Source organism: Carassius gibelio, chromosome B2 (assembly GCF_023724105.1).
Source record: "Carassius gibelio isolate Cgi1373 ecotype wild population from Czech Republic chromosome B2, carGib1.2-hapl.c, whole genome shotgun sequence".
NCBI lineage: Eukaryota > Metazoa > Chordata > Actinopteri > Cypriniformes > Cyprinidae > Carassius > Carassius gibelio.
This window is the reverse complement of record NC_068397.1, coordinates 2,465,690-2,492,116: the sequence shown is the minus strand read 5'-3', so window position 1 is coordinate 2,492,116 and position 26,427 is coordinate 2,465,690. Positions and strand designations below refer to the sequence as shown.

The window sequence follows — 26,427 nt, the reverse complement described above, 5'->3', positions numbered from 1 at the left end:
GATCTTGGAGGAGAACTTTCCTTCCTTCCCTAATCAGACACACCTGCCTGTAATTTTCAAGAAATCCTGAGAACATAAGCTGTGTCCCAATTCAGGGGCTGCATCCTTTGTAGGCTGTATTCAAAGACTGAATCATCACAGCGGATCAACGGATACTCTCCCAATTCAAAGGCTCCTTTAAATGCAACCTTAAACCTTTGTTTCCTGTGGTATGAAAGATACAAGGGATGGATCCTTTACAAACATCTTAAATGCATCCATCAAAGGCTGCATTAGAAAAGACTGAATGCTTCTCAGTGTCATGACAAAGGCTGTCCAAAATGTAAAACTCCTTTAAATATGGCCTTGATATGCATTGTTTCTTGATATGCATCCTTCGTGGCCAATACTATTCCAAGATTCACTGTGTGCTGGTGATGACAGGTTTTTTTTTTTTTTTCAGAAAAAATGGTAGATTTAAACTTTAAAAAGTAGTTGGATATGTAATGTTACAAAAACGGCTTAAAAGACATTTTAATTTAAACGTATCTTATACATCATACTTTATATTATGTACATAAATGGACCAAGGTGAACATATGAAGAGTTCAGATGAAAAAAATAAGTGCCATTTGAAATGATCAGACTCCAATGTGTAGGTTTAGAAATGTCACTTAAATGGCAAGTATTAAGTTGTTTTCATTGCCACTAAAGTGAAATATCTGAACATAAACATGCTGATTTTAGAAAAAAATTCAGACAGCACTTTTAGACATAACTCTTCATATTTAGACAGATTGTGAACCCCATTTTGGTTGCAGCCCCTGAATTGGGACACATTTATACTGGGGCTAAACTTTGCAGCACAGTGGCCCTCTACGGCCGGAGTTGCCTGTCATTGATCTAGTCCATTTCCACACCTTTACGACCAAGATCGTGACCAAGGGATGTTGGTTGAGAAGAAAACATGATTAATTTATTGTGGCTTTCCTTTCGAACACTGAGACATACTGAGTAGCCACACAAATTCTTGCATATTCTTTGTAACGTTGATGATACTTTGTCGACTTGTAGTTGAGGTCTAGTTCTTCAAAGACCAAGCCAAGACCCAGATACAGAACAATGGCTTTTTACATTTTGAGACCCAGATCCAATGGTTTTAAGATTGTGACCACTAGTCCTCTATTGGAAGATTGGGTCCATTTTGGACCAGTCTTATGTAGCCAGACCTTCAGACTGACAGCAGAAGGTCTGGGCTCCATTGTAGCTTTCATTGGCAAGGAGCGCCCAAGAGGCCTTATGGCAGACAAAAACAGCAAAGCAGCAGTCACAGTTTGGTTTGTTTAGGAGTGTGAAAATATAAAGTTGGTGAGCCTACAGTAAAAGATTAGCATGCAGCCAATACATCATTCATTCAAGAATGTCATATTTTTTCATCAAGAGTTATAAATGTTAAATCAGTAAAAGAGTGTTGTAGCTCTGGAATAGGGAAATAATTGGGGACCAGAATCGGGGACAGTAATTAAACCCTGAATGATAGATGTAATTACAGTCAGTTATAACATGTGTATGTGTTGATGCGGTCTCCTGCATCCAGTGTTTTTTGACTTTGAAAAGGGGTCAGGGATGTAAATTATTTGTCTGGTTTGTTTAAACAATAGATCCAGCTTCTGGATGTTACAGAAATAAATAGAAATATGCATTGTCTGCAATGAAACACCCCACCTTAAAGATGTAAAGATGTATTCTTTGTTTTCATTGTCCTGTCTGTTGTTTGTCTGTACTTCTGAGGAATAAGGGAGGGAGAGATGAATATGACTTTGGAGAAACAGAGATGTTTGTTCATCTGGAGTGGATTAGAGTGTATGCAGTGAAAGAGATGGAGAGAAATCTGCAGTTAAAAAGACCAAAGCAGAGCGTCAGTGTGTGGGTCAGGTTTTCCCCACATTGTAGGGACCGAATGTCCCCTCAAGGATAATAAAACCTGAAATCAGCTAGGTTATGGAGAGCAGCCAATGGTCCCCTGGAGGAAAACGGCTTAATAAACATACTAAATAACGTCTTAATGAAAATGTAAGAGTGCAGAAAGGTTTTTGTAAGGCTTGGGTTTTGGCTGTAGAGAAAGAGGACAGAAAACATACTATCAAAATAATAGAAGTCAATGGAATTGTCTACTGCAAAAAAAACAACAAAAGAAAACGTAAAAACTTCAGTAAGTGATTTTTTTTTTTTTTTATAAACGTTGTTGATATTTGGAATCACCAAAATAAACACACCTCTACCAATAAGGGTCATGCCCTCATCTTAATAGCTCCGCCCCCAAATACATGAACACACTATGCCACACAAGCACCTCCCCCATTACGAGTGGACACGCCCCTTACTTTTGACTGGCTAAGTGTGTTTGGGTGCTCGATCTGTTCCCGCTTTCTCATAAATCCCTTACTGCACAAGTATACGTTTAAAAAGAGCATATTATAGCAAATATATACCTTCAAAGTACACACTTGCATAATATATTATTTCAGAACATCTTATCACAACTTATTTGCATTTAAGTGGTACTGAATTAGCTTTGACGTCTTGAAAGTAAAATGTTTCTCCATCCCTTTAATAGCACTTAAGCTCAGCTGTGTATCTAACATTGGCATCATTTATAATGCACATGATAAATCTTTAAAGTGTATGACTGCTTGATGCATTATAAAATTATTTGCGTTTCATTCTTGCAATAATGCTCTTAAATTTTTATTGTTATTCCTACTTAAATGCACTTCTGAAATATATTTTATTTGAATTGTCAAAATATTATCCATCCATCTATTCATCGATGCATCATACACATGTTAATACAATCTCATAGTAAAATGGCACTACTTTCAACTAATATTCAATTACTGTATTATTTTTATTTTAGTAATTTCTTTTCGGACCATTAGTCATCAAATGCTCAGTGAACTTAAGGTCAGCTTTAATTTAAGCAAACAGAGACACTGCATCTCATACGTCCTTAGAAAACACATCACTGTCATTTATGTGATCTTTGACGAGGAGTTCTACCCACCTTTGTCCAAATCTAATCATTAATGAATGCAGTGTGTGTGTGTGTTCAGGCTTGGCGGTGTGTCAGTGTATCTTCACACTGATGGGGAATGCTTCTTGACATTTCAGACAGGAGTGCATGAAAAACATGCTGTTCGCCTGACACTTGTTTTCTTTCTGGCCCTTCTCTCCTCTTTCTCTGCGTGTTTTCTCTCTCTTGCATTAGACGTGTTCTTCTATTGTTTCACATGTGGTGTGTGAAACTGAAATAAGTATTAAGTATTAAGCAGATTAATCAGATCCAGGTTGAAGGGTCAGGCTTTGTTCTTTTTTTGAAGACTAGACTTCTAGATGACCATTCTCTGAATCTTCCCATTTATGCAGTTCTATGCATTATCACTTGACATTTACCTTCTCTTTCATATAATGGGAGGTGCTTGGCTCATTTAGTCATCAAATATGGGTAAATTATTTCATAGTATTTCAAAACAAATCAGACATTACAGTTCAAAGTGCAGCTCATTATCATTTTAACTGGAGGGGGAAATGTTAAAGGAATGGTTTCCCCAAAAATGAAAAATGTATAAATGCATTAATTCACCAATGGATGCTCTGCAGTGAATGGGTGCCGTCAGAATGAGAGTCCAAACAGCTGATAAAAACATCACAATAATCCACAGCACTCCAGTCCATCAGTGAACATCTGGAGAAGACAAAGGCTGAAATCCAGAATTAAGACGCTTTGAACTAATATGAATCGATAATCCATAATAACAATAAGCCAAAACAGCTCTAAACAAATATGTGGCTGAATTTTGATGTGAAAGACGTCAGGAGATGCACTGTATCACTGGAGGAAGTGTTATTATGGATTATGGACTCCATGGTTTAAATGTAAAATACTTGTAAAAATACTTGTAAAAATGATTTGTTTCCCACAAACACGCAGATCGTGACCTGACCAGAGTGGTTTGGATTACTTGTGGATTATTGTGATATTTTTATCAGCTTTTTGGACGCTCTTTCTGATGGCACCCATTCACTGCAGAGGATGTTGTTATGGGACATTCCCACATTTACTGCTTATACGTTACACTTGAAATGCATTGTACAAAATGGTTAAGTACATAGTGGTTATTAACCTATAAATGGTAACGGTCACGTTTACCAATGTTCGGTGAATTTTTCACAGGAGATGTAGAATGCTTGAAAGTTGCTTGGTTTGAAAGTGATTTCTTTGGTGCTTCATTCGTCTCCTTTTTATTTTTATTTTTCAAAATAAGCATTCAATATTAAGTAAAACAGACTTACAGACACAGGGTCACTGGTGCCCCTCGGGGCCCCTTTAGAGCTCCTTTAGAGCAATAAACGCTGTCACACACTGTTTGCCATTTTGAAGTTGTGGAAACAAGACATGCTGAGAAAAGTGTGTTTGGTGTGAAACAAGCATATGAACTGCTCTGAGCAGTTGGAGTTTGTTTGGCTCATCCATCTGCTTTTTTTATTTGGCCGCCTGTCTTGCTTGTAGTCAAGCGCAGACTGTTGTATATGGCTGCTCAGCTCTGGGTGAATCAGTGAAGCGGGCCGGGCCGGGCTCTGCTGGGGGACAGATTGGCCTCCCCCCGGTGGGCCGCGGGGGACAGAGACCCAGCCAAGGCCCCGGGGCAGAATGGCCTTCCTGTTTGCTCACTCATACCTGACCCGCTCAACAGCACTTCCAGTCCCTGAGCGCTGCACGCTGAGACAAGCTCAGGGACGAGGAGCTGATACAAAGAGCCTGATAAAGCCAAGAGAAGAAGAGCTGGGCGCTAACCAGTAATAACAAGATTGCGATAAAATGTAGTTTGCAAATGATGAGAGCAGTGTCTCATAATGTTCTGTGTGTCTCTGTAGTTTCACACAAACTCAAATTCACATGCTGCTCACAGTCTTTCAGTGTCTGCATCTGGATATATCAGGACATGAACTTCACCATGAACCACCAAAATAAAAGTCTGGATTAAATTAAAGAAAATGTATTACTGTTGTATAGTAAAACATACCTCTCAAATAACAACATTTATAACATATATGATATTTCTTATGTGACCACAGTCACAATGAGTTATTTATTTTCACATTTTATGTTAAAAGACCTTTTAAATGATTTGTTGGAACGGACGATAGAGTCAGCAAAGTCAGTTCTGAGAAAAATCTGAGAAAAAGGTTCCATCGGAAAATCACCAGCACCGTTGCATTGCTTCCTCCAGTTACTTTCTTAATTATTAATGACAATATAGCCATTTAGATTTGTTATTAAAAATAAAAACAGATGCAAAAGCAACAACTAGAACAAATATGAGAAAGAAACCAATAGGACACCATTACTTTCTTCATTTTACATTTAAACAAAAGCAGTCAAGTAAGAAAAACAAATAATCAAATGTGAAAATTTTTAAAGTGTGTTTATTATAAATTGATTATGGAAAACACGGAATTTAGGGGGGAAAAAAATCGAATGGATTTCATGGAGCGATAGCTACTTCTTTGTGGAGTTTAATTGTGAACAAACAAGTTATGTTTACATTCATTATCATGATCTACCGAACATGAGGAAAGCATTTCCTTCCCTATTAATAATAAATGAATATCATAGTAAATATTGATATTGTGTAATATGTAAACACACACACACACACACGTGTATATATGCATCATATGTCATGATTGTCCTATGAACAACAGTCGCTAAAAGTAGCTTTCAAAATTATTATTTGGTCAATTTTTCATTTATTGAGGCAATGGAAATGCATTTTGATCGTTATAAGGTTTTAGCAGTCTTCTTAGTCTTAGGTTCTTGATCATTTTTCCTCACACAGTAAATCCTGAGAACAGAAGGAGTGACTGTCCTAGTTTTCTCATCCCTATCTGTCATTTGTCTGGTCTTTCTGGGTGTCCACCTGTGCGCGGTGATTTCTGGGACACTGACCAAGTGTTAGAGTGTATGATCGGGCACACGGCTAAATGTGGACAGACTCGCTGATGCGCTGCTGCTCTCCTGTGCTGGACAGGAAGCTGTGGATGTCAGACGCCAGAGCTCTGATCTCACTATATTGCACCTCCATTTGTTACCTTAAGAGCTATTTATCTGATTTACTGTAACCCATAAAGATTAGACTTAATTAATGCATATAGGTTGGTTCAGTGATCATAAATCATAATTTTGATATATATATATATATATATATATATAAAATATATTTAAAATGTACTAAATGCAAATCATTATAAATGTGTATTTTTTATTTAGTAGATTTTTGTTTATTATAAATGTCTGTCAGTACATTTAGCAGTACACCATATTTAACCATTTTTCAATAGAATAGAATTATGCCATAAAAACACACTTAAGGCTTACAAAAGCCAGTCTTAATTCAACTCATAGCATTTATATATATAAAATGCTCATAAAATAGGTAGAAAATTTTTGAAACTATTTAACTGGTATGGGAACAAACTCTTTCTCTAGTGATTTTTGGCTTGATGATGTTTTTCTCAGCGGTCCGGGAATTTAGGTCAGCATGATGCAATCACAGCTGAAGAGTCAGTAACTGGCCTCCTAAACAAGATTAAACCGTCTCAGCTGTAGCCTGTTAGAAATGATGATGGATGGAGATACGAGGAGGAGGCCTTTAGATGAGCTTTCAAGTCCAATACATCAATCTAGTCTTATATTATGCAAATAAAGTAGCCTTTTAAATGTTTAAACCTTATGTTTAAAGAATATTTCAGGTTAAATAAAGTTTCAAACTCTTGAGATGACCAGTGTGGAGCACATTCACTTATGCCATATTCCATATGTGTGTACATCTTTTTCTGTGAATCGCCTCTGAATATGAATGTGATATTATGATGGAGCACCTTTATTTAACTGTGGGATAAAGCAACCGCAGATATTCAGGACTATTAAAGTACATTATTGCATTGCCAAGCACTCTTGAAGCTGATGTCAAAAGTGATTCCAGCTGTGCAGAGATGTTGCTTTGAGAGCTACATACTGTAGACTAAAAACCCAGCACCAACGTCAGCCCATAAGATGGAGGTCTTCCTCTGTAGAAGTGGCAGGATGTTGGACAGCGATGCTCAGGAAGGCTTTGGCAGGCCAACAAAGACAGACCCTCATCTGTCGGGTGTAGGTTTTCAGGACCAGCATCCCCTTTGGCAGCCACACAGAGGCCCCTGCCATGAGCCGGGGATGAGGACCCATGAGACTCTGGCTTTTATTTACTCAGGCAGCTAACGTCCTGCACATTTCTCGTCTGAGTGAAGGAAGGAAAAAACAAGACACGTTACAGAGACAAAAACATGCTGTCTTTTTGCCCTGACTCTGATCCCGTCAGTCAGTGTTCACACTCTTGTCTGTGAGCACTAGACAGTGCTGACGTTCATGTTTAATCGTGAAGTTTGCTGATCAGGAATACATTGCTTACATATTTAATTGCATAAAATTTGTGATAAAATTTTGTCTGAACAATATAAAAAAAAACAAGTATTTGTTCATACTTTTAGTTCAGAATGTTCCACACTGTGCAGTCAATATAGGACAGGAGGAATTATTCAGAATGTGTATCTTGGGCTGAGCTGCATAAAGCTGTGTGTTAAGAGGAACAGCGGGTCAGCCTGCATTGTTATCTGTTTCCTGAAGATATGCTGCCAATGGATAAGTGCTCATAAATGCATGTTACCGTGGCAGATCCTGAGGTAAAAACAATGGAAGAGACATGAATATGTGAGTAGGTTGCTTGAAGATGTTTCATAAATCCTAGCCATTTCCCCATTGTTTTTTTTTTCTTTCTCAGCTCTGACTCTTGGCAGTTTATTGGTTGGCAATTCACTTCGTTATTTAAAGGGATATGGACAAAAGCTGGGTTGGTGGATTGTTTGAAAACTAGCAGGTTTTAAATAAGGCGTGTATAATTAGGTTACATTGTGTTCATCTGGCCCTGATCAGATATGTTTCTTATGGATACATGGACACTAATAAGCATAGACCTTCATATAGTAAATCAACTGATTATAAACTAAATAGATGTCAAAACTATAACCTTTTATTTAGTTCAGCAGTAATCTTCTAAATGGAGTCCTGAATGCTCATGGGTTAATCCTTTATAGGCATGCAAAAGTTCATAACCCAAATATTGTGAGTGCAGTGCACAATATTCAACATTTAGAGGCTTTTTATGCTGCATCTATTTTAAAAAGGTAATTTATCTGTTCTGACAGACACATAGAAGTGGATTTCACACTATAGAAATTCAACACCAGACTCCAGAAAATATCAAGTATTTAAATAAATATACATACATACAGATCAAAACCTTTCATCAAAGTTGTCCTAAAACCAAAACTTTTTTGATCCACCTCAAATGTTGACTATTATATAGCTACACATTTCATGGGGTGTACTTACTTTTTCACACCAGGGATTTACAAGTCTGACAGTGATTGTCTTGGAACATACTGTTCAAGGTGGAGAATTTGTACACAAATGGCACTTAAGTTTGTCATTCCCATAGCTGACTTTAAGCAACCTTTGAATTGATTACACACATTTTTGGATGTATACTTCAAGGAAATCTCCACAACACATTAGAACCACTCATGTACAGAGCAAATTATTAAAAACATGACTGAACTTAGTGTTAAAGTCAGGTTTATTTGAAAAGGACACATAAGGATATACATTGTTTCAAAGCAGATTTATGGAAACTTTTGCATACAAATAAGAACAGTTAGGAAAGTAATGTTTTCTACAACATACTTTACTTAAACAAGTATTTGACTAATGCATAATGAATCCATTTTTGTTGAAGGAAATGAAAGTGAAAATGAAAGTGACGTGACATTCAGCCAAGTATGGTGACCCATACTCAGAATTCGTGCTCTGCATTTAACCCATCCGAAGTGCACACACACACACACACACACACAATGTGAGCACACACCCGGAGCAGTGGGCAGCCATTCATGCTGCGGTGCCCGGGGAGCAGTTGTGGGTTTGATGCCTTGCTCAAGCACACCTAAGTCGTGTTATTGCCCACAACCCTAGGGTTAGGAGTCAATCTTTCTAACCACTGGGCCACAACTTCGAAATTAAGGCAGGCATGCAAATTAAATATAATTTCTGTAGGCCCTGATGATAGTTTCAAAGACCAGCTTAGTTAGAGTAGCAGTAATTATCAGTACAATAGTAAATGCGTACCAAAACTAATATAATTTTGAATGGATAGATTTCTCACAAATACAGTTTGTTACAAAAGAGACATATTGTTGCATATGTGTACCACCAAACAGTAAAAAGGTAATGCATTCTGTCTTATCTTCTGGTTTTTTTGACAGATGGAACTGATATAGAAGATGACCCATCCTGCTCTTGGCCTGCATCATCGCCATCCAGTAAAGACCACACGTCTCCAGGCCATATCGATGACTATGAATATGGTGAAGATAAAGGAGGTGCAGGCCTACCCTACCCATGCCAGTTTTGTGCAAAATCCTTTAGTCGCCTGAGCTTCCTTAAGTGCCACGAGCAGAGTCACAGAGATAAACTTCCCTTCAGCTGCACATTCTGCAGTCGCTTGTTCAAGCACAAGCGCAGCCGTGACCGACACATCAAGCTTCACACAGGTGACAAGAAGTACCACTGTGGAGACTGTGACTCTGCTTTCTCACGCAGCGATCATCTAAAGATCCATATGAAAACACACGTTGCCAACAAGCCCCATAAATGCCCAGTGTGCCGCCGGGGGTTCTTGTCCACCAACTCGCTTCACGGACACATGCAGGTGCATGAACGTGGGAAGGATGGAGCGAATACAAGGTCCCCTCAAGAGTGGAGGTTAAAAGAGACTCGCAAATGCAGCCGCTGTGAGGAGGGTTTCGACATGCCTGAGGAACTGCAGAAGCACATTGCAGAAAGCCACCCAGAGTGCTCTTCTCCAGGAGGGAGTCTCGAACCTGGCCTGCGGTGCATCTACTGCCACGAGCCATTCAGTGATGAAGGGACACTTCTGAGCCACATCAATCAGGTGCATGGGAGAGATACAAACATCAACACATGCACTGTGTGCTCTGAGCAATTCCCTACTGTAGAGGAGCTTTACACTCACATGGATATCCACCAACTCCCAGAGTCCAGCAATAGCCCCTGCGTGTTGCCTGTAGGTTATACTTCTGTTTCAAGCACTACTCCAGACTCCAACCTCTCGGTTGACAGTTCGACCATGGTTGAGGCCACTTCTGCAGTGCCCAAGACACGTGGGAGAAGAAAGAGGGCCACCCATAATAACATGTATGGGCGATCTTCCAAACAACCAAAAATCGAATACAGCTGCATTTACTGCAACAAACAAGTTTTCTCAAGCCTCTCTGTGCTGCAGATTCATCTGAAGACCAAACATGTTGACAGGCCAGAACAGGCTCATACCTGCCAATATTGCTTGGAGATCCTTCCATCCCTTTGCAATTTGAATGAGCACCTGAAACAGATCCACAAAGCTAAGGATCCTTCGGGTGTACTGGCTAACCTGTCTGATGACGAGCTGCAGTGCAATTTCTGCCCAGAGGTTCTTGGAAACCTTAATGCTCTGCAAGAGCACATACGGTGCTCCCATGGCTTTCTTAATCCAGTCGCTAAAGAAAGCAATGCATTTTTTTGCCCCAAGTGCTTTATGGGATTTTTAACTGAGACCACTCTAGAAGAACATGTCAGACAGACGCACTGTGACTCTGAAAGCGTACAGTTTGATTCTCCTCTGGCAGTCACTCCAAAAGATCCCATTGTGGAGATCTACTCCTGCTCATACTGCACCAACTCCCCCATTTTTAACAGTGTCACGAAGCTTAACAAGCACATAAAGGAGAACCACAAGAACATCCCTCTTGCTCTCAATTATATCAACAATGGGAGAAGATCTCTGCGAGTCCTGAGCCCCTCATCTCCGGTCTCTGTAGAACAGGCCTCACTTTTCAATCAGAACAGCACTTCCTTATGTTCAAGTGAGTTCATCTGTAACCAGTGTGGTGCTAAGTACACCAGTTTAGACCTTTTCCAGACACACCTAAAGACCCACCTTGATGGTGTCGTGCCACAGCTAACCTGTCCACAGTGCAACAAGAACTTTCCTAACCAAGAGTCTCTTCTGAAACATGTGACTGTTCATTTCACCATCATGTCCACATACTACATCTGTGAGAGCTGTGACAAGCAGTTCACATCTGTGGATGACTTGCAGAAGCACCTTCTGGATATGCACACCTTTATGTTTTTTCGCTGCACTCTCTGCCAGGAGGTGTTCGACTCGAAAGTATCAACTCAACTCCATCTTGCAGTGAAGCACAGTAATGAGAAAAAGGTATACCGATGTACTTCCTGCAACTGGGATTTCAGGCATGAGGCTGACCTTCAAATGCATGTCAAACATAGTCACCTTGAAAACCAGGGTTGTTCACACCGTTGCATCTTTTGCAGTGAGTCATTTGGTACCGAAGTAGAGCTGCAGTGTCACATTACTACCCATAGCAAGAAGTATAATTGTCACTTTTGCTGCAAAGCCTTCCATGCTGTTTATCTGCTAGAACGCCACCTTCGTGAAAAGCACTGTGTGTTTGAGGGAAAGACCCAGAACTGCAGCACCAATGGATCCACGTATGGTAGCGGTGATTCTGTTGCCAAAGATGATGGAGACTTACAGGCCTTTCTGACCAACAGCCATGGAGGAACTGTTGCAGGGGAGTCACATAACAGTCGAGATGGCAGCGAAGAAGATTTTGATACCTCAGAGATCATGTATAGCTGTGACATCTGTGGTGCATCTTATACCATGGAGTCTCTTCTAACCAATCACCAACTTCGTGACCATAACATTCGTCCTGGAGAGAGTGCTATACACAAGAGGAAGGCAGAAATGATCAAAGGAAACCACAAATGCAACGTCTGCTCTAGAACCTTTTTCTCGGAGGGAGGACTTCGGGAGCATATGCAAACGCACTTAGGGCCTGTCAAACACTACATGTGTCCCATTTGTGGAGAGCGCTTCCCTTCCCTACTTACTCTTACAGAACACAAGGTCACTCACAGTAAAAGCCTGGACACCGGAAGCTGCCGGATCTGTAAATTACCGCTACAGAGTGAGGAAGACTTCCTGGAACATTGTCAGATGCATCCCGATTTGCGCAATTCTTTGACTGGCTTCCGCTGTGTGGTCTGCATGCAGACCGTCACCTCAACTCTAGAACTCAAGATCCACGGCACCTTTCACATGCAAAAGACTGGAGTGGCATCTATGAATCAACCAACTGCATGCTCAGCTGCCACAGAACTTCAAAGTCAAAAATTTGTCAGGTGTGCTGCATGTCTCAAAGAGTTCCACTCTAAGCAGGACTTGGTGAAACTTGACATTAATGGTTTGACATATGGTCTTTGCACGCTATGTGTCAGTGTCGCTGGTAGCAAGAGTTCGAGTGTAAATGGAGGGAAGCCACTGCATCAAGGGGCTCAAACCTCGATGGGTCCTGCTGCTGGATGGACCCATGGGGAAAGCCTTAGCCCTGGTCCTGTAAAGGGAAAGACTGCCTGTTCTTCCTCATCGTCTTCATCAGTATCACCTTCCGTTTCCAAGACCCGCTGTACCAGTTGCAATGTTAAATTCGAGTCAGAGGCAGAGCTTCAAGCTCACCTACAGACAGTGCACAGAGACCAAACACCAGAAGCTGCTCTGTTACAGACCCCCAATGGCTCCCCCTTGTCACGAGTTAGCCCAAGCCAAAGTGACGAGGTAAGGTGTGCCTTTCAGTAAACCTACAGTGCATGCTCAGTATTTGCCATTAGTATATAAATAGTGATATTGGGATTTTTTATTGGTTTATACCAATTACATAATAATGGTTATTTTGATGGTCTCATTTAGACATTCTGTTGACTCTACGTAACTTTGCTACAACATGTCAACTAACTCTCATTGATGGGGGACTATCAAAATAAAGGGTTTCCAAAAGGAGTGCAATTATATTATACATTATAAGGGACATCATACATCAGCATCATACTCCAACACAATTAATTACTATTTGGTGTTTCTCTTTCCCACTCTTTAGAAGAAGACTTACCAGTGCATCAAGTGTCAGATGGTCTTCTACAGTAAATGGGACATTCAGGTCCATGTGGCTAATCATATGCTAGGTAAGACTGTTTTGGATTTGTAAGAAGTGGCTAAACATTTTTCAATTCAACTTCAATGCCAATTTTGGGAATTGCTATTAAGTGTGACCATGTAACTTGTATTACTGGAATATGACTCTTGTATATAGTCAAGGATAAAACAGGGTTTTAAAACATAAATGTGCTTAAATATTTCAGTTTGAGTGTTAAAAAAACGGAGCAAAATTTCAGGGTGGAATGTTTGTGTGTTTGAGGAAAATAACAGATTTACTGTAGTCAAGGGTCTTATGTGGTTATCTCCCTTACCTGTTCTTTATTCATTCATTTATTCATTCCTATTCATGTTTTGGTGTGTTTTATTGAAAAGGAAAATGTGTCAGAACAGAATTGCCTCTCTGCTGGTGAAGCATGTTCCATTTTGCTTAGTAGAGATAGAAGCTTTACATTTTCAGTTGGTTCTGCTGAAACCCATTCTGTTGCAGTCTCCTATGAAGTTTGTGTATATCTGGACAGTAATTCCCTATAAACCAGCATTTGTCAAAAAACAAAGGCCTGATTTGAGAAGCTTTAAATATATTTTCCCTTGAAAAAAGGGCCCACATTCTGCTGTTAATGGCCATCTGTAAAGATGCAGTGAGACGGGGCTGCAGGGTTATCTGCGCTCAGCTGTCAGTGTTATTATGCTATGTAATGGAGCGGGGACTATGCTCTTCGGGGTGTTGTTTCTAGGCACATGTCCCTGCTATATTGCCATCCATAAATTTAAATATGTAGAGAATGGGATGCTATTAAGCATGAGCATAAAAGCTAGTAGGTCCTTGTAACCTGGCCTTGTGGTTCGTAAATATAAAAAGGTGTGCTTTGTTTTGTTTTGTTTTTCCTGGCAGATTTGATTCACAGTCATTAATATTGTTGATTTCCACAGAGACATTTTCCAGAAGGCAGTCGGATAAGGTAAGAAGGTGGAGGTAGGTGTGAACTGGACAGTAGGGACTGATCTTGGCCACAGGAGCACTGAAGTGCCTGTGGATAGAAAATCACAGTGTGATCGGCCCAAATCCAGATTAGCTGTTTAGTTGGTTAGTCTTTTGTTAAAGATGTAGAAAGGTCTTCCTTTGGTTTGATTTGTGTGCATGATCCAGCCAATGACACTTGATCAGGTCAGCATAACCCCAACATATTTGAGATTTTATGTGATCAGGCAAAAAGAAAAGGGGCAAATTTCCATCCTCCTCTAAAGCTTTTGCCATGTTGGTGGGCCACCTTCTCAAGGACGGTCACACATGGGGTGGGGGTGGCTGATTACAGTAGCTCATGCTCACACAGCAAACACATCCAGCCTTGTGTTGCTCTGGTGCGCTGCTGGGGGGGAATGGCCTGGGCGGCCCAGCCAGAGTAGGTGGGTGAGGTGGATGGCAGAGAGCAGTTGGTGCAGGCTTGGAGCAGTGTAGGATGCACATTTGTTGTCCAGCAGGCCACTCTGTGTGAAGCAGCGCTGTGGGCTGATGTCCTGCTGAAAGCAAAGAGGAGAAAATCTTCTGAATAAAAAAAGGCATTTCTTTACAATATTCTATCTCATTTTGTTGACCTTTCTAAACAGGCTCTCATTTGAGCAGATCCTTTCACTCAGTAAGAATAAAATATATATCCTCTGTGTGTGTGTGTGTGTGTGTGTGTCTTAATTCTTGAATGAATCAACCATTTGAATGAATTGGCAGATTTAGTTTCTTATTTAGAGTATAATTTCATTATACAATAATACAAATACAAACATTAAAGTGATAGTTGTAGTCTAAATGTTTATGTATAATACATTTTATGTTAAATCAAATAAAATATTTATTTTTAAAGTTTCAGTTTGTAATGTCTACTTGATACTTACTCATTTAACACAAAAATAGCTTTAAATAATCTTTTGTAGGTGTTTTCACAGTCAAATTTATTTTGTGATTAACTAGATTAATTAATGGACACCATGCAATTAATTGGCAAAACAATTTTATCGACCGACAGCCCTAATATAAATATAGAAAGAATAATATGTTGTTTATAAATGAAATATATTTATATTTAATATAAATTATATGAATAAAAATATACATGTAAATACATTTAAATATTTTCAAAATATATGCAGTATGTGTATTTTGATATATACATAATAAAAATACACACACAAGTAAACAAAAACTTTTATCTTGGATCGTTGTAACAGATATGCAGGTCAGCGATTCATGGGTTAAATTCTGTTTTGTAAATTCAGACTGTTGGTACTAAATACCAGCCTGGCTGGACTTAAATTACTTTACGATACCCATGCGAGCCTCAAAGGATACCTGAAACCAAATTCCTTAACATACACACACACACACACACAAAAAGAAACCTTTCTTTTTGTTCCTTACTTTTGTAAGTCCTTTATTAAATATGTATTTTATATGTTTGTGTATTGCATAAAATGGTTAATCCTGGGTAAATGGTTAAAGTGCTGACTTATAAGTGGAAATGCTTGATTTCAATCTTATACTTTCTCAAAAAGAAATGTTCTGCAACCCCCACACTCCTTGTTAGCTCGTAAAATTTTACGAGCTCACAGGACCACAGGACAGGAAACCTAATCCTTACAAAAGAATGATAGAATGTACTCAAATGTAGTCTTAATGTGTATAGTATTGTTTTTGCGGTACATTAGAGGTTTCCCATATAAATTGGGAATATCTGCAGTGTTATCATGTGTTAAACAAATCTTTAAATGTGTAATTCGATCTAAAAATTAGATCTTTGGTCATATATATATTATGTCTAGTCTTGTTCTAATCGTCATGCTTTGACAGACCCATTTATCTAGAGCAAAGTAATGAAAAATGTATTTAATCTGGAATAATGAACTTGCTTTAATATTCCTGATGAAATCGGACAGGCCCTAAATCATCAGGGGGTTGTCTCAACAGAGACAAAGGAACTTTCCCGCCGCTTCAGATCGCGGATGTTCATTGGGTGGTTCACGCGAAAAGAGGCGTGAACATCTCAAGCTATAAGAGTCGACCGAACAAGGTCCGCCTCTCTCTTGGCTCTTCGCTCTCTTCTTGCTCTTCTTCCCGTTCTCCGTTCTCGGACACGTCGCTCCGCGCGGCCTCGGGCCGCGCTCAGTTCTCCTCCCCCCTCAGCACAAGGACTGAGGAGAGGAAAGCCATTTTCATGGCTCATTTGGAAACTTTCATTTTCGTTGTTTTCTTTTCTTTTCTTTACTAAGTTTATTCAACGATTCGCCTCTCCACACAATGAAGACGAATTCTGGAACATTGTTTGTTGAACCTTTCAAATACCGCGCGAAGATGAACGAACACCTCTTTGCAACAAAAGAACACGTGACTCCACGCTCACGCCAAGATCCAGCGCAGCTTGCGCGCGCGTCACACGGCCTCCGGCCCACGCGCGCAGTTTTCAAAGGACCACGTGACATCACACGTGCGTCGCCGGTACCACGCTCACCCACTGGGCCATGCAAGTATCGTTTTCTATGGAGATTTAAATGCTGCTTTAAAGTGTTGCTATTATTTGATTCGTTGTTGGTTCCACTAAGGTTTACTGACTGATTTTCATACCTGAGCTCATTCTGTGATCTCTCTCGCTTTCTACACTTCTCTCTCTCTCTCTCTCTCTCGCTCTCTCTCTCTCTCTCTCTCTCTCTCTCTCTTTTATTTGGATTCCGTTGTGTCTTGTAAATGTTTATTGTCTGTATTTTCGTACGCATATTTACTCTGTGTGATTTGTAGTTTGATGTATTACTAGTTGAATTATTAAAAACCCATATATAAAATGATTGGCTTTGGACTCCACCCCACTCACATTACGAGTCACTGAGATGTGTCTGATCTTTAGCTACAAGCTCTAAATTTAGAAACTAAATTTATCATAAGGATAGGATAATATTTTCATGGCCAGAGAATACTTTTCCTTGAATTATAAGGCGTGATAACTTTATTGAAAATTGATAGGTCTACAGTGGTGTGCTGGACATACCACGGTTTGATCTGCAGTAATTTACAGTAAGAGATCACAATAATTGATATGAAGAATGTAATATTGACATATTAATGAGTAAATTACAGTGCCCTGTGATTAGTATTGGTATTGGCAATTGAGCTATTTTTCATAATCAATAAAATTAAATGTAACTGTCATCTGAGATATATATTAATCAAATTCTTGATTAATTATTCAAATTCCCTATATATCATTTGAGTTAATTACTATGTAAAACTCATTGTTGTTACATTTTGGTGGAGATAACGCGGGCATTTCAAACTTTGTTTTGTGAGCAATCAATCTGTGTATATGGTTTTTAATAATTTCTGCACGTGCGCTATGAAATTATGTAACGTTACTTGTGAGATAAGTCGCAAGACGCGAACTCACTCCTAACTGACTGAGGCAAAAAGCTGGTCAGTAAGCACCTAGGTATTTATAGAAACTTAACAGTATAGTCACTGTTAATTTTAATGAACGTAATCTGCAGTATAATGTTAAAAGTATCCTGTTAAGAAAGACCAAAATCTTTTTACAGTGAAAACATTTTAATATGAATAATTAAAAGATAAAGAAATCTTTTAATAGTTGCAACATGTAAATCTGAACCTGAGCGATGTTCCTCTGATTCAGTTAAAAAGGCCTTGTTATTAAATATCGTTATTGAATTCGTGGTGAACCACAGTAATATTCAAAAATAAAACGATAAAAACTCCTGGTCTAAAATTGGCTTAGCTACCCGATTTTTAAACCTAAAACATTTAAATCATAAGTGCTATTTTGATAAATGTTTATTGGAGGCAACAGTTGGAAAATTACTGTTTTTATTACAGTTGTGTTTTGGAAGTGAACGGATCCTTCTTCAACCTATGTTAATATAGCACCTCAGAGATTAAAACCTTTGGTTTGTTACTTGTGATTTTGATGCAGAAAATCAGCCTGACAAACGATCAGATAATTTCTAAGTCATATTGAAATTGTAATTCCGCTATCTAAACACCAGAGGGAAAGCGTGGTTCAGAAATTTCAGGTTACGCCCTGCTTTCTGATTCCAGCTTGCATGAGTGCAAAGTCGCCATCCCGTGGCCGTTTCAGATAATGCGCTCTGATTGCTAATCTTTTTCCATTGTGATGTATTGAATAAGCTGTCTAAATTCTTGATAATTATTTGCATTTACAGCTTTGCTCGTGCGAATATTATTACAGGGAAACAAAAGAATGTTCCCTGCCTTTGACTGTTTACATTTACTTTGAGTTTAGTTCAAACATGATTTGAATTAAAATGTAATTGTTAATAGTGGAAATCTAGATGTGTCAGGTCAACCACTGATTGACCCACTTAGAAGGTAAGCCATCTAGTGGCAGTCTCCTGTTAAATCGACTAACAGACCTCTGTCTTTTCCATTCTGTTTTGAAATTGCATGTCCACTTTTACCCTCTTTGATTAATCTCACACTGTTTGATTAATTTCATGATCATTAATGATAACTTACAAGCTATCAATGGTTATTATAGGATATTATTCAGATTTTCCTTTTTAATTCATACATGCTTATTTTAAATTTTGATTTAAACCAGTTTTGAATTTTTAATTTGAATTAAGTTTTCTGCTCAGCAGGTTAAAGACAGAGAAGCAGTACTTCCCCCCCCTTTGTGGTGAAAACCAGCTACTCCTTCTCTCTTGTTTCATTCCTGTTTTTTTTTTATTATTTGATGTTTATTATTTTGCTTCTCTCTTTTGACTTAGGTTATTTTGATAATTACCATTATTATCATAAATTCCTTTGTTTTGTTTTATCATGATTAGGTAAAGCTGTTACCTTTCCTCTCTACATATAGTTACTCAATTGATGTTAAACAAACCAAACCTTAATTAACTTTAAGTTTCCTTTGTTCATCCTTTGTGTATTTGATTGTAGAACTCCCTTGGTGATTGGACAGTCATCTCAGGTTTCCAGTGAGCAAGGCTGCCCGACCGGTGTTACCGATACTGGCTGCGAGTGAAACTCGGTCCCTCTTGTCTCAAGAGACATCAGCAATTTTGGCACTCCAAAGGTTGTGCTAAAAGTCACAAGCCGTGCTGTCCTGCGACACGCCAGAGTAACGGAGGACCGGGGACACTGCGGTTCAGTGTTTGGGGAGCACCGGGGAGGTTGACCAAGCCACTGGTTCCCACCTGAATGACTTCAATTCAACCAGGTGAACCAAAAGTGATAAAACCTATCCACTTATTATAAGCCACAGAATATTAGATATTCCCCCGGATATATTTTAAGTGTTTAACCCTTTTGCTTCTTTAAGCCACACCATATTTCTAGGTTTCCTACCCAACTCACCTGTTGGCCCTATCTTAAAACCTAGCAGTAGGCTTAGGCCTCCTCATTCCCACTAACACATTGTGTTTCTATTGTTTTCATCTCATTTCAAGTGTTGTGTTTCACTTTGATCTTTTCTACCCTCTGTTCTGTTGTGATTTGTTTCTTTCATTTCACATAGAGACAGTATCCTGGGAGCCACCAACGAAGTTAAATAGTAGAGCGACCACCAGCAGCCGGTGTCATCACACGACCCGCTAGGCTACTGCCTGTCAAATCTCCATTTCAGGTCCTTCGTTGACCCAAGTTAATTGGCTACTTAACTGTCTGACTGTTTGCATCAGTCAGCCCCAAAATTCTCATAAACGGCACAGCCCGTATGAATATAGCTCGTTAAACGTAGAACGAACTTGCATTGGTCTTTTTGTGTGTGTGTGCTGTGCTTCTCTCACCGACAGAGAATCAGGATGTTCCAGGCATCCAGTCCAGCAGTCCACGGGGGCAACCTCTTGACATGGTTGAAAGCAGTGACGACCCCCTTCCTGCCCAAGGATGCCAGTAACCTGCAGCACCCAGAGCAACTAGACACCGAGCTAGATGAACTGATGGCACGCGATCCAAACCAAAGCGACTACTACAGAGAACTCGCCAGGATCTTCGGAAGCCTAGTTCACATTCTCGTCACCCAGGCACGGCTCAGTGAACGGAGCAACATCGCGGAGGAGGCCTGGAAGGACCAGGCCCCAACCCAGAGTCATCTTGATCAGCTTCTCCTCGAGACCCAGAACCAGCGCGAGAAAGAGGACGACACAGATCCAGAGCTACAGAAAGGAGGTGAAAGACTTCACAATGCCCTGCAAGATCTTCGCCTCGACACAGATCAAAGAGAACAGCTGGAGAGAGAAGCCAGAAAAGACCTCAACAAAAAACTCTAGCAAGGTGACGCTCTCCTAAAAGGAGCAGAGACTGAATTGAAAGAAAGAGACTATAAAACCTGGGCCTGCAAAACACACTTGCAAGCGGCCCGAGCTAAATTCAACAAGCTCCAAGATGAACTTGACACTGTTCACACCGAACTGAGACAATCTCACAGGTTACAGAGTGGCTGGATCGGAGAAACGCACACCACAAAATTTCTCCCGGGCCGCCACTCCAACCCTTTCAGCCAAGAACCCAGAGCTGGAAAAGGGGGTGTAATCTCCCTTCTAAGGAAATCACCAGCCAGCTTACAAGAACATCTGTCAACAACGGAGGGAAGAGAACCCTTCCAGAGAACGCATGTCACCAAACCCTGCACTGCTCACAGAGAACTTCACAAGCTAGCCAGAAGCATCTCTACATTCATTCCAGATCCTGCAGGAGGACATGACGTTCATGCTTCTTTACAAGCCATTGACTTTCATTTGCAAACTGTCGCCAACGTGACAGATGTGAACACATTGTACCTGTTAAAAATCACGGCCAGCCGTGATGTGCATTGCTTTCTGGATCGTCAACCAGAGACTGTCAAAGCGTACTACCAGCAACTGCTACAGACTTTGATTCTTGAATTCTCTGATCCAAACTCAGATCATGGGCTCCTTATTGCTATGGACCTCAAACAGGGCCGATTTGAAAACCCACAGACTTTCTGTAGTCAGCTACGAAACACCTACTTCGGAGCATGCAACGAACCAGGTATGGAACAGGATTTCAACTTAAAAACTCTGTCCCTCCTAAACCTACATGCTAGTTGGAGTTTTCATCTCAGAGTCCCAGCGTGTCCCCGTAACAGGACTACACAAGAGTTACGGAACTTAGCCCACAAAGCTTGCACCAAGCAAAAGACTATTTGTGAAAAGACTGTGAAAAACCCCAACGTCTCTGTCTCTGAGCACTGCTTGGAGTTAACCCTAGATGGCGCTCTACAACACCACAGTCACAGACATCTTTACAGAGAGTCAATACCATTCCAAGCCAGCAGAGGGCAACACAGTGCAGCCACGTCTGAGACAGCAGAGATCCTGAGGGTGCTGAAAGATCTTCTTCACATGAATACTCGCAAGGAAGATGAGCCAAGCACCCAGAACACTGCCTGAGCTCCACAGTCAACAGCTACAGCTAACTGAACGAGACAGCACAGGTCCTCACACCAGGTACCACAAACACAAGGTACCAGAAAATGCTGTTTTGACTACCTGCCTTCGCAGCGAGCTACACAAGACCGGTCCTCATCACCCACCGATCGTCCCACCTGCCCTAATGCCAACATTCCTGGGCAGCCCTGTCAAAAAGGGGGTGGGTCAAAAAGGAGTCAACAGGGAAGACCTGATCGACACAGGATTAAACCTGACGGTGATCTCATCTTACCTTTTCAAAAGACTCCAATTTGAAGCTAAGAGACAAGATCGAACTCTTACACCTCAAACTTATGAACTGAATGTACAGGTGTACAGACAGGATGACATCCAGTTTGAACAGGTTGTTTCCATTCACCTGACATTCGTTCCGATGAGTCTAATACATCCCATGTATGTCCCACCAATGAACACTCATACATTGCTCATCGACAAAGACCTGCTAGAACACTTTGACCCTTTTCTGAACTTCAAACAGCTAAAAGACTTTGCTCAAGTGCGAGAACCTCTTTCTCTCCAGCCACACAGGTTGCTAGAGCCAGACTGTCAGGTCGCAGAGGTCACGGGAACTCCCACAGAGCCAGACGGTCAGGTCACAGAGGTCACGGGAACCCCAGCAGCCAGCCATGAGTACAACGCCCTAACAACAGGCCCAAGTTCAAGCCTCTGTACCTTAGTCAACAAACAGGGTACGGTGGTACCAGCTTACACCAAAGGGGTCGCTGTTCGGCTCAACCTGCAAGGTGGTCAAACCTTACACCACACGCTGGGTTTCTTCCAATCCTCACCTGAATGTGTGGAACTCGGACTCACACTTGCAAACAAGCATGTCAAACACCAACACCTGTTCCAGCAATGTGATAACATCACAAAAACACACAATGTGATCGTGTACTGGAAGAAGGAAAAAGGACACTCAAAGTTACCAAGTCTAGACGAGGACTTTAAAGATCACACTGACACCCTTGCCAAAACTGGCACACTAAACAACATTCTGTGGTCACTCCCAACCCACCCACCCACATTCAAGGTTGAAGTGATTACACACAGCACAAGAACTTTACTAGCTAAACTGCCTACCTCAGAATCGCTTACGCAGGCTCCGTTGTCTACACAGACCAACATAGCGGACATGCGGGCTTCTGAAACCTTGATAATGACTTTGTTTTACCACCTCTCAGACCCCTCCATCCACCCTGGCAACCAGTCTACAGTCACTGACAACCAAAGCCCCAGACCACTGCATGATACACAAACCATGCTGCGTGCACAGAACAATATTGTGGGTTGTGCACCGTCTGACATCACAATGCCAGGGCGTGTAATGCCACGGAGCAAAAGGGGGATACTGCCAATATATTTCCATGACGCAGCATGTGCTGCACCACGCAGCACCAGAGCCACTGACACAACACTGAGGCAAGCGTCATGCCAGCAGCAAGATGTGGCAAAACATGGGCGAGGGCGAGCTAAACCCAGTCGCCGCCCACGAAGCAAAGAGACTGTCCTGTCCAACCAAAGACAGGCCTTGTTTGTTTCTTTCTCCCCTTTCTCTCTCTCTCTCCCTATTATCTCTACCAGGATGCTGCTGTGGTTTGCCGTGCTGTGCTGTCAGCCAAAGAGAGGACAGCTGCCACCGAGAAAACCGCTGAGACTCCTGACTACCGATGACAGGGCACACTACCCCAGCACTGTAACCGAATACAGCTGTACAAGGTTCCGATGGAGAGAGGACTCCCTCACTCACACTGAGGCCGATGTCAAACACCTGTTCAGCCAACATGAGAAAGTGACGGTTACACAAATGGAGTTAGGTGGACACCACCACCGCTCCAAACAGTTCCCGGGAGCTTTGCTTAGAGCCGCTGCTGCCGCCAGAATGTTTAACATTGTTATGTCCAGTGTCAATGCAGCGAACCAGACTGTAAACTCCTTGAAACCACTGTTTACTGCCTTCCAGAAGGACTTTACCCAGACTCAGCTGTTAACAGCATTAACAACAGCCATGCTGTGGGAGGTTAGCTCCTCCAAAGACAGCCTAACCACGAGTAAAACCCCACCATACATGATACCCTTAAGCCTTGTGTTAACTGTGCTGTCTTACACCATCACCATGCCAGCTGACCTGCTACAAATGCACCTGGCCAACTCTCTGGATAGCGCCTTCCTACGGCACGCAAACCCCAAACAGGGAGAAGTGAACGTGCTCCTGAACCAACTCATCAGCGAGTCAAACCAAGTCTACAGACCTAAAGACATTGTCAGTGTCAGGATGTGGAAGAGCAACACCCACACCAAAACACACATTCCAAATGTGGTGGCCTACCACGACAGCAACACACAGCTGTACCTGGCCCCAAACATGCACATGTGTACTTTAACCAAAGACATTCATTATCTCTGCCTTAGCAAACCCTTCCTCAGACACAACTCTGAAGGAATCTGCGAGCTGCAACCCTGGGTCAGCGATACGCGCTGCCCTGCCGAAGCCAAGCCTCGTACACAAGTCACAGAAACGCAAGCAGAGATTGTGGGTAACAGATGGCTCGTCAACACTCCTGTGCGCTCAGCTATGCTGACCTACGACCAGCATGACACCGCCACCCGTGCCAACCTGCTGGACCAAGTACTGAAAGGTACCACCCAACACATTGACATTACTCCTGTCGATACAGCCCTCCAAGCACTGTCTCGACAGCCCATTCTGAACCAGTCATCTGCGGTCCTAGCCTGGACTGCTGCCGACACTGCACGGTGCATCTCCACCGTCATTGGTCCCGCCCTTACTCTTGGCGTGACCTTCATCCTATACAGGATACTCAACGAGATGCAAACCTCTACAGCCAAACTCACGACAACTGTGGCTGGAGGTCTCCGATGGAATCCCCGGAAAAGGGACGCAAAGTGAAAGACAATACCGAACCTCACCAAGCTGAATCCTCAGCTTCAGGAACCACCTGTCATCATGACCCACCTGCTGCATGACCATCACGATTCACCTGTCATCTGCCCATCCGGATGATTGCCGTCCGATGATGTCCACACAGGGACTTCATCTGACGTAAAGGGGGAGATGTAACAGATATGCAGGTCAGCGATTCATGGGTTAAATTCTGTTTTGTAAATTCAGACTGTTGGTACTAAATACCAGCCTGGCTGGACTTAAATTACTTTACGATACCCATGCGAGCCTCAAAGGATACCTGAAACCAAATTCCTTAACATACACACACACACACACACAAAAAGAAACCTTTCTTTTTGTTCCTTACTTTTGTAAGTCCTTTATTAAATATGTATTTTATATGTTTGTGTATTGCATAAAATGGTTAATCCTGGGTAAATGGTTAAAGTGCTGACTTATAAGTGGAAATGCTTGATTTCAATCTTATACTTTCTCAAAAAGAAATGTTCTGCAACCCCCACACTCCTTGTTAGCTCGTAAAATTTTACGAGCTCACAGGACCACAGGACAGGAAACCTAATCCTTACAAAAGAATGATAGAATGTACTCAAATGTAGTCTTAATGTGTATAGTATTGTTTTTGCGGTACATTAGAGGTTTCCCATATAAATTGGGAATATCTGCAGTGTTATCATGTGTTAAACAAATCTTTAAATGTGTAATTCGATCTAAAAATTAGATCTTTGGTCATATATATATTATGTCTAGTCTTGTTCTAATCGTCATGCTTTGACAGACCCATTTATCTAGAGCAAAGTAATGAAAAATATATTTAATCTGGAATAATGAACTTGCTTTAATATTCCTGATGAAATCGGACAGGCCCTAAATCATCAGGGGGTTGTCTCAACAGAGACAAAGGAACTTTCCCGCCGCTTCAGATCGCGGATGTTCATTGGGTGGTTCACGCGAAAAGAGGCGTGAACATCTCAAGCTATAAGAGTCGACCGAACAAGGTCCGCCTCTCTCTTGGCTCTTCGCTCTCTTCTTGCTCTTCTTCCCGTTCTCCGTTCTCGGACACGTCGCTCCGCGCGGCCTCGGGCCGCGCTCAGTTCTCCTCCCCCCTCAGCACAAGGACTGAGGAGAGGAAAGCCATTTTCATGGCTCATTTGGAAACTTTCATTTTCGTTGTTTTGTTTTCTTTTCTTTACTAAGTTTATTCAACGATTCGCCTCTCCACACAATGAAGACGAATTCTGGAACATTGTTTGTTGAACCTTTCAAATACCGCGCGAAGATGAACGAACACCTCTTTGCAACAAAGGAACACGTGACTCCACGCTCACGCCAAGATCCAGCGCAGCTTGCGCGCGCGTCACACGGCCTCCGGCCCACGCGCGCAGTTTTCAAAGGACCACGTGACATCACACGTGCGTCGCCGGTACCACGCTCACCCACTGGGCCATGCAAGTATCGTTTTCTATGGAGATTTAAATGCTGCTTTAAAGTGTTGCTATTATTTGATTCGTTGTTGGTTCCACTAAGGTTTACTGACTGATTTTCATACCTGAGCTCATTCTGTGATCTCTCTCGCTTTCTACACTTCTCTCTCTCTCTCTCTCTCTCTCGCTCTCTCTCTCTCTCTCTCTCTCTCTCTCTTTTATTTGGATTCCGTTGTGTCTTGTAAATGTTTATTGTCTGTATTTTCGTACGCATATTTACTCTGTGTGATTTGTAGTTTGATGTATTACTAGTTGAATTATTAAAAACCCATATATAAAATGATTGGCTTTGGACTCCACCCCACTCACATTACGAGTCACTGAGATGTGTCTGATCTTT

At 41.3% G+C, this 26,427-nt stretch overlaps 1 protein-coding gene across 5 annotated transcripts in view; it reads left to right on the top strand.

The window, feature by feature from the left end:
- LOC127950795 (zinc finger protein 521) overlaps nucleotides 1-26,427 on the top strand; it is a 90,608-nt gene that overhangs the window by 30,957 nt on the left and 33,224 nt on the right. For 4 of the 5 annotated variants that reach the window (XM_052548094.1, XM_052548095.1, XM_052548091.1 and 1 more), the window contains 2 exons: nucleotides 9,400-12,836; nucleotides 13,156-13,240. In XM_052548094.1, the coding sequence (XP_052404054.1) occupies nucleotides 9,756-12,836; nucleotides 13,156-13,240 (3,166 nt within the window). In that variant the 5' untranslated portion in view covers nucleotides 9,400-9,755. Of the gene's footprint in view, nucleotides 1-9,399; nucleotides 12,837-13,155; nucleotides 13,241-14,144; nucleotides 14,797-26,427 lie in introns of those variants that run through there. The other variant, XM_052548092.1, reaches the window with a different exon arrangement.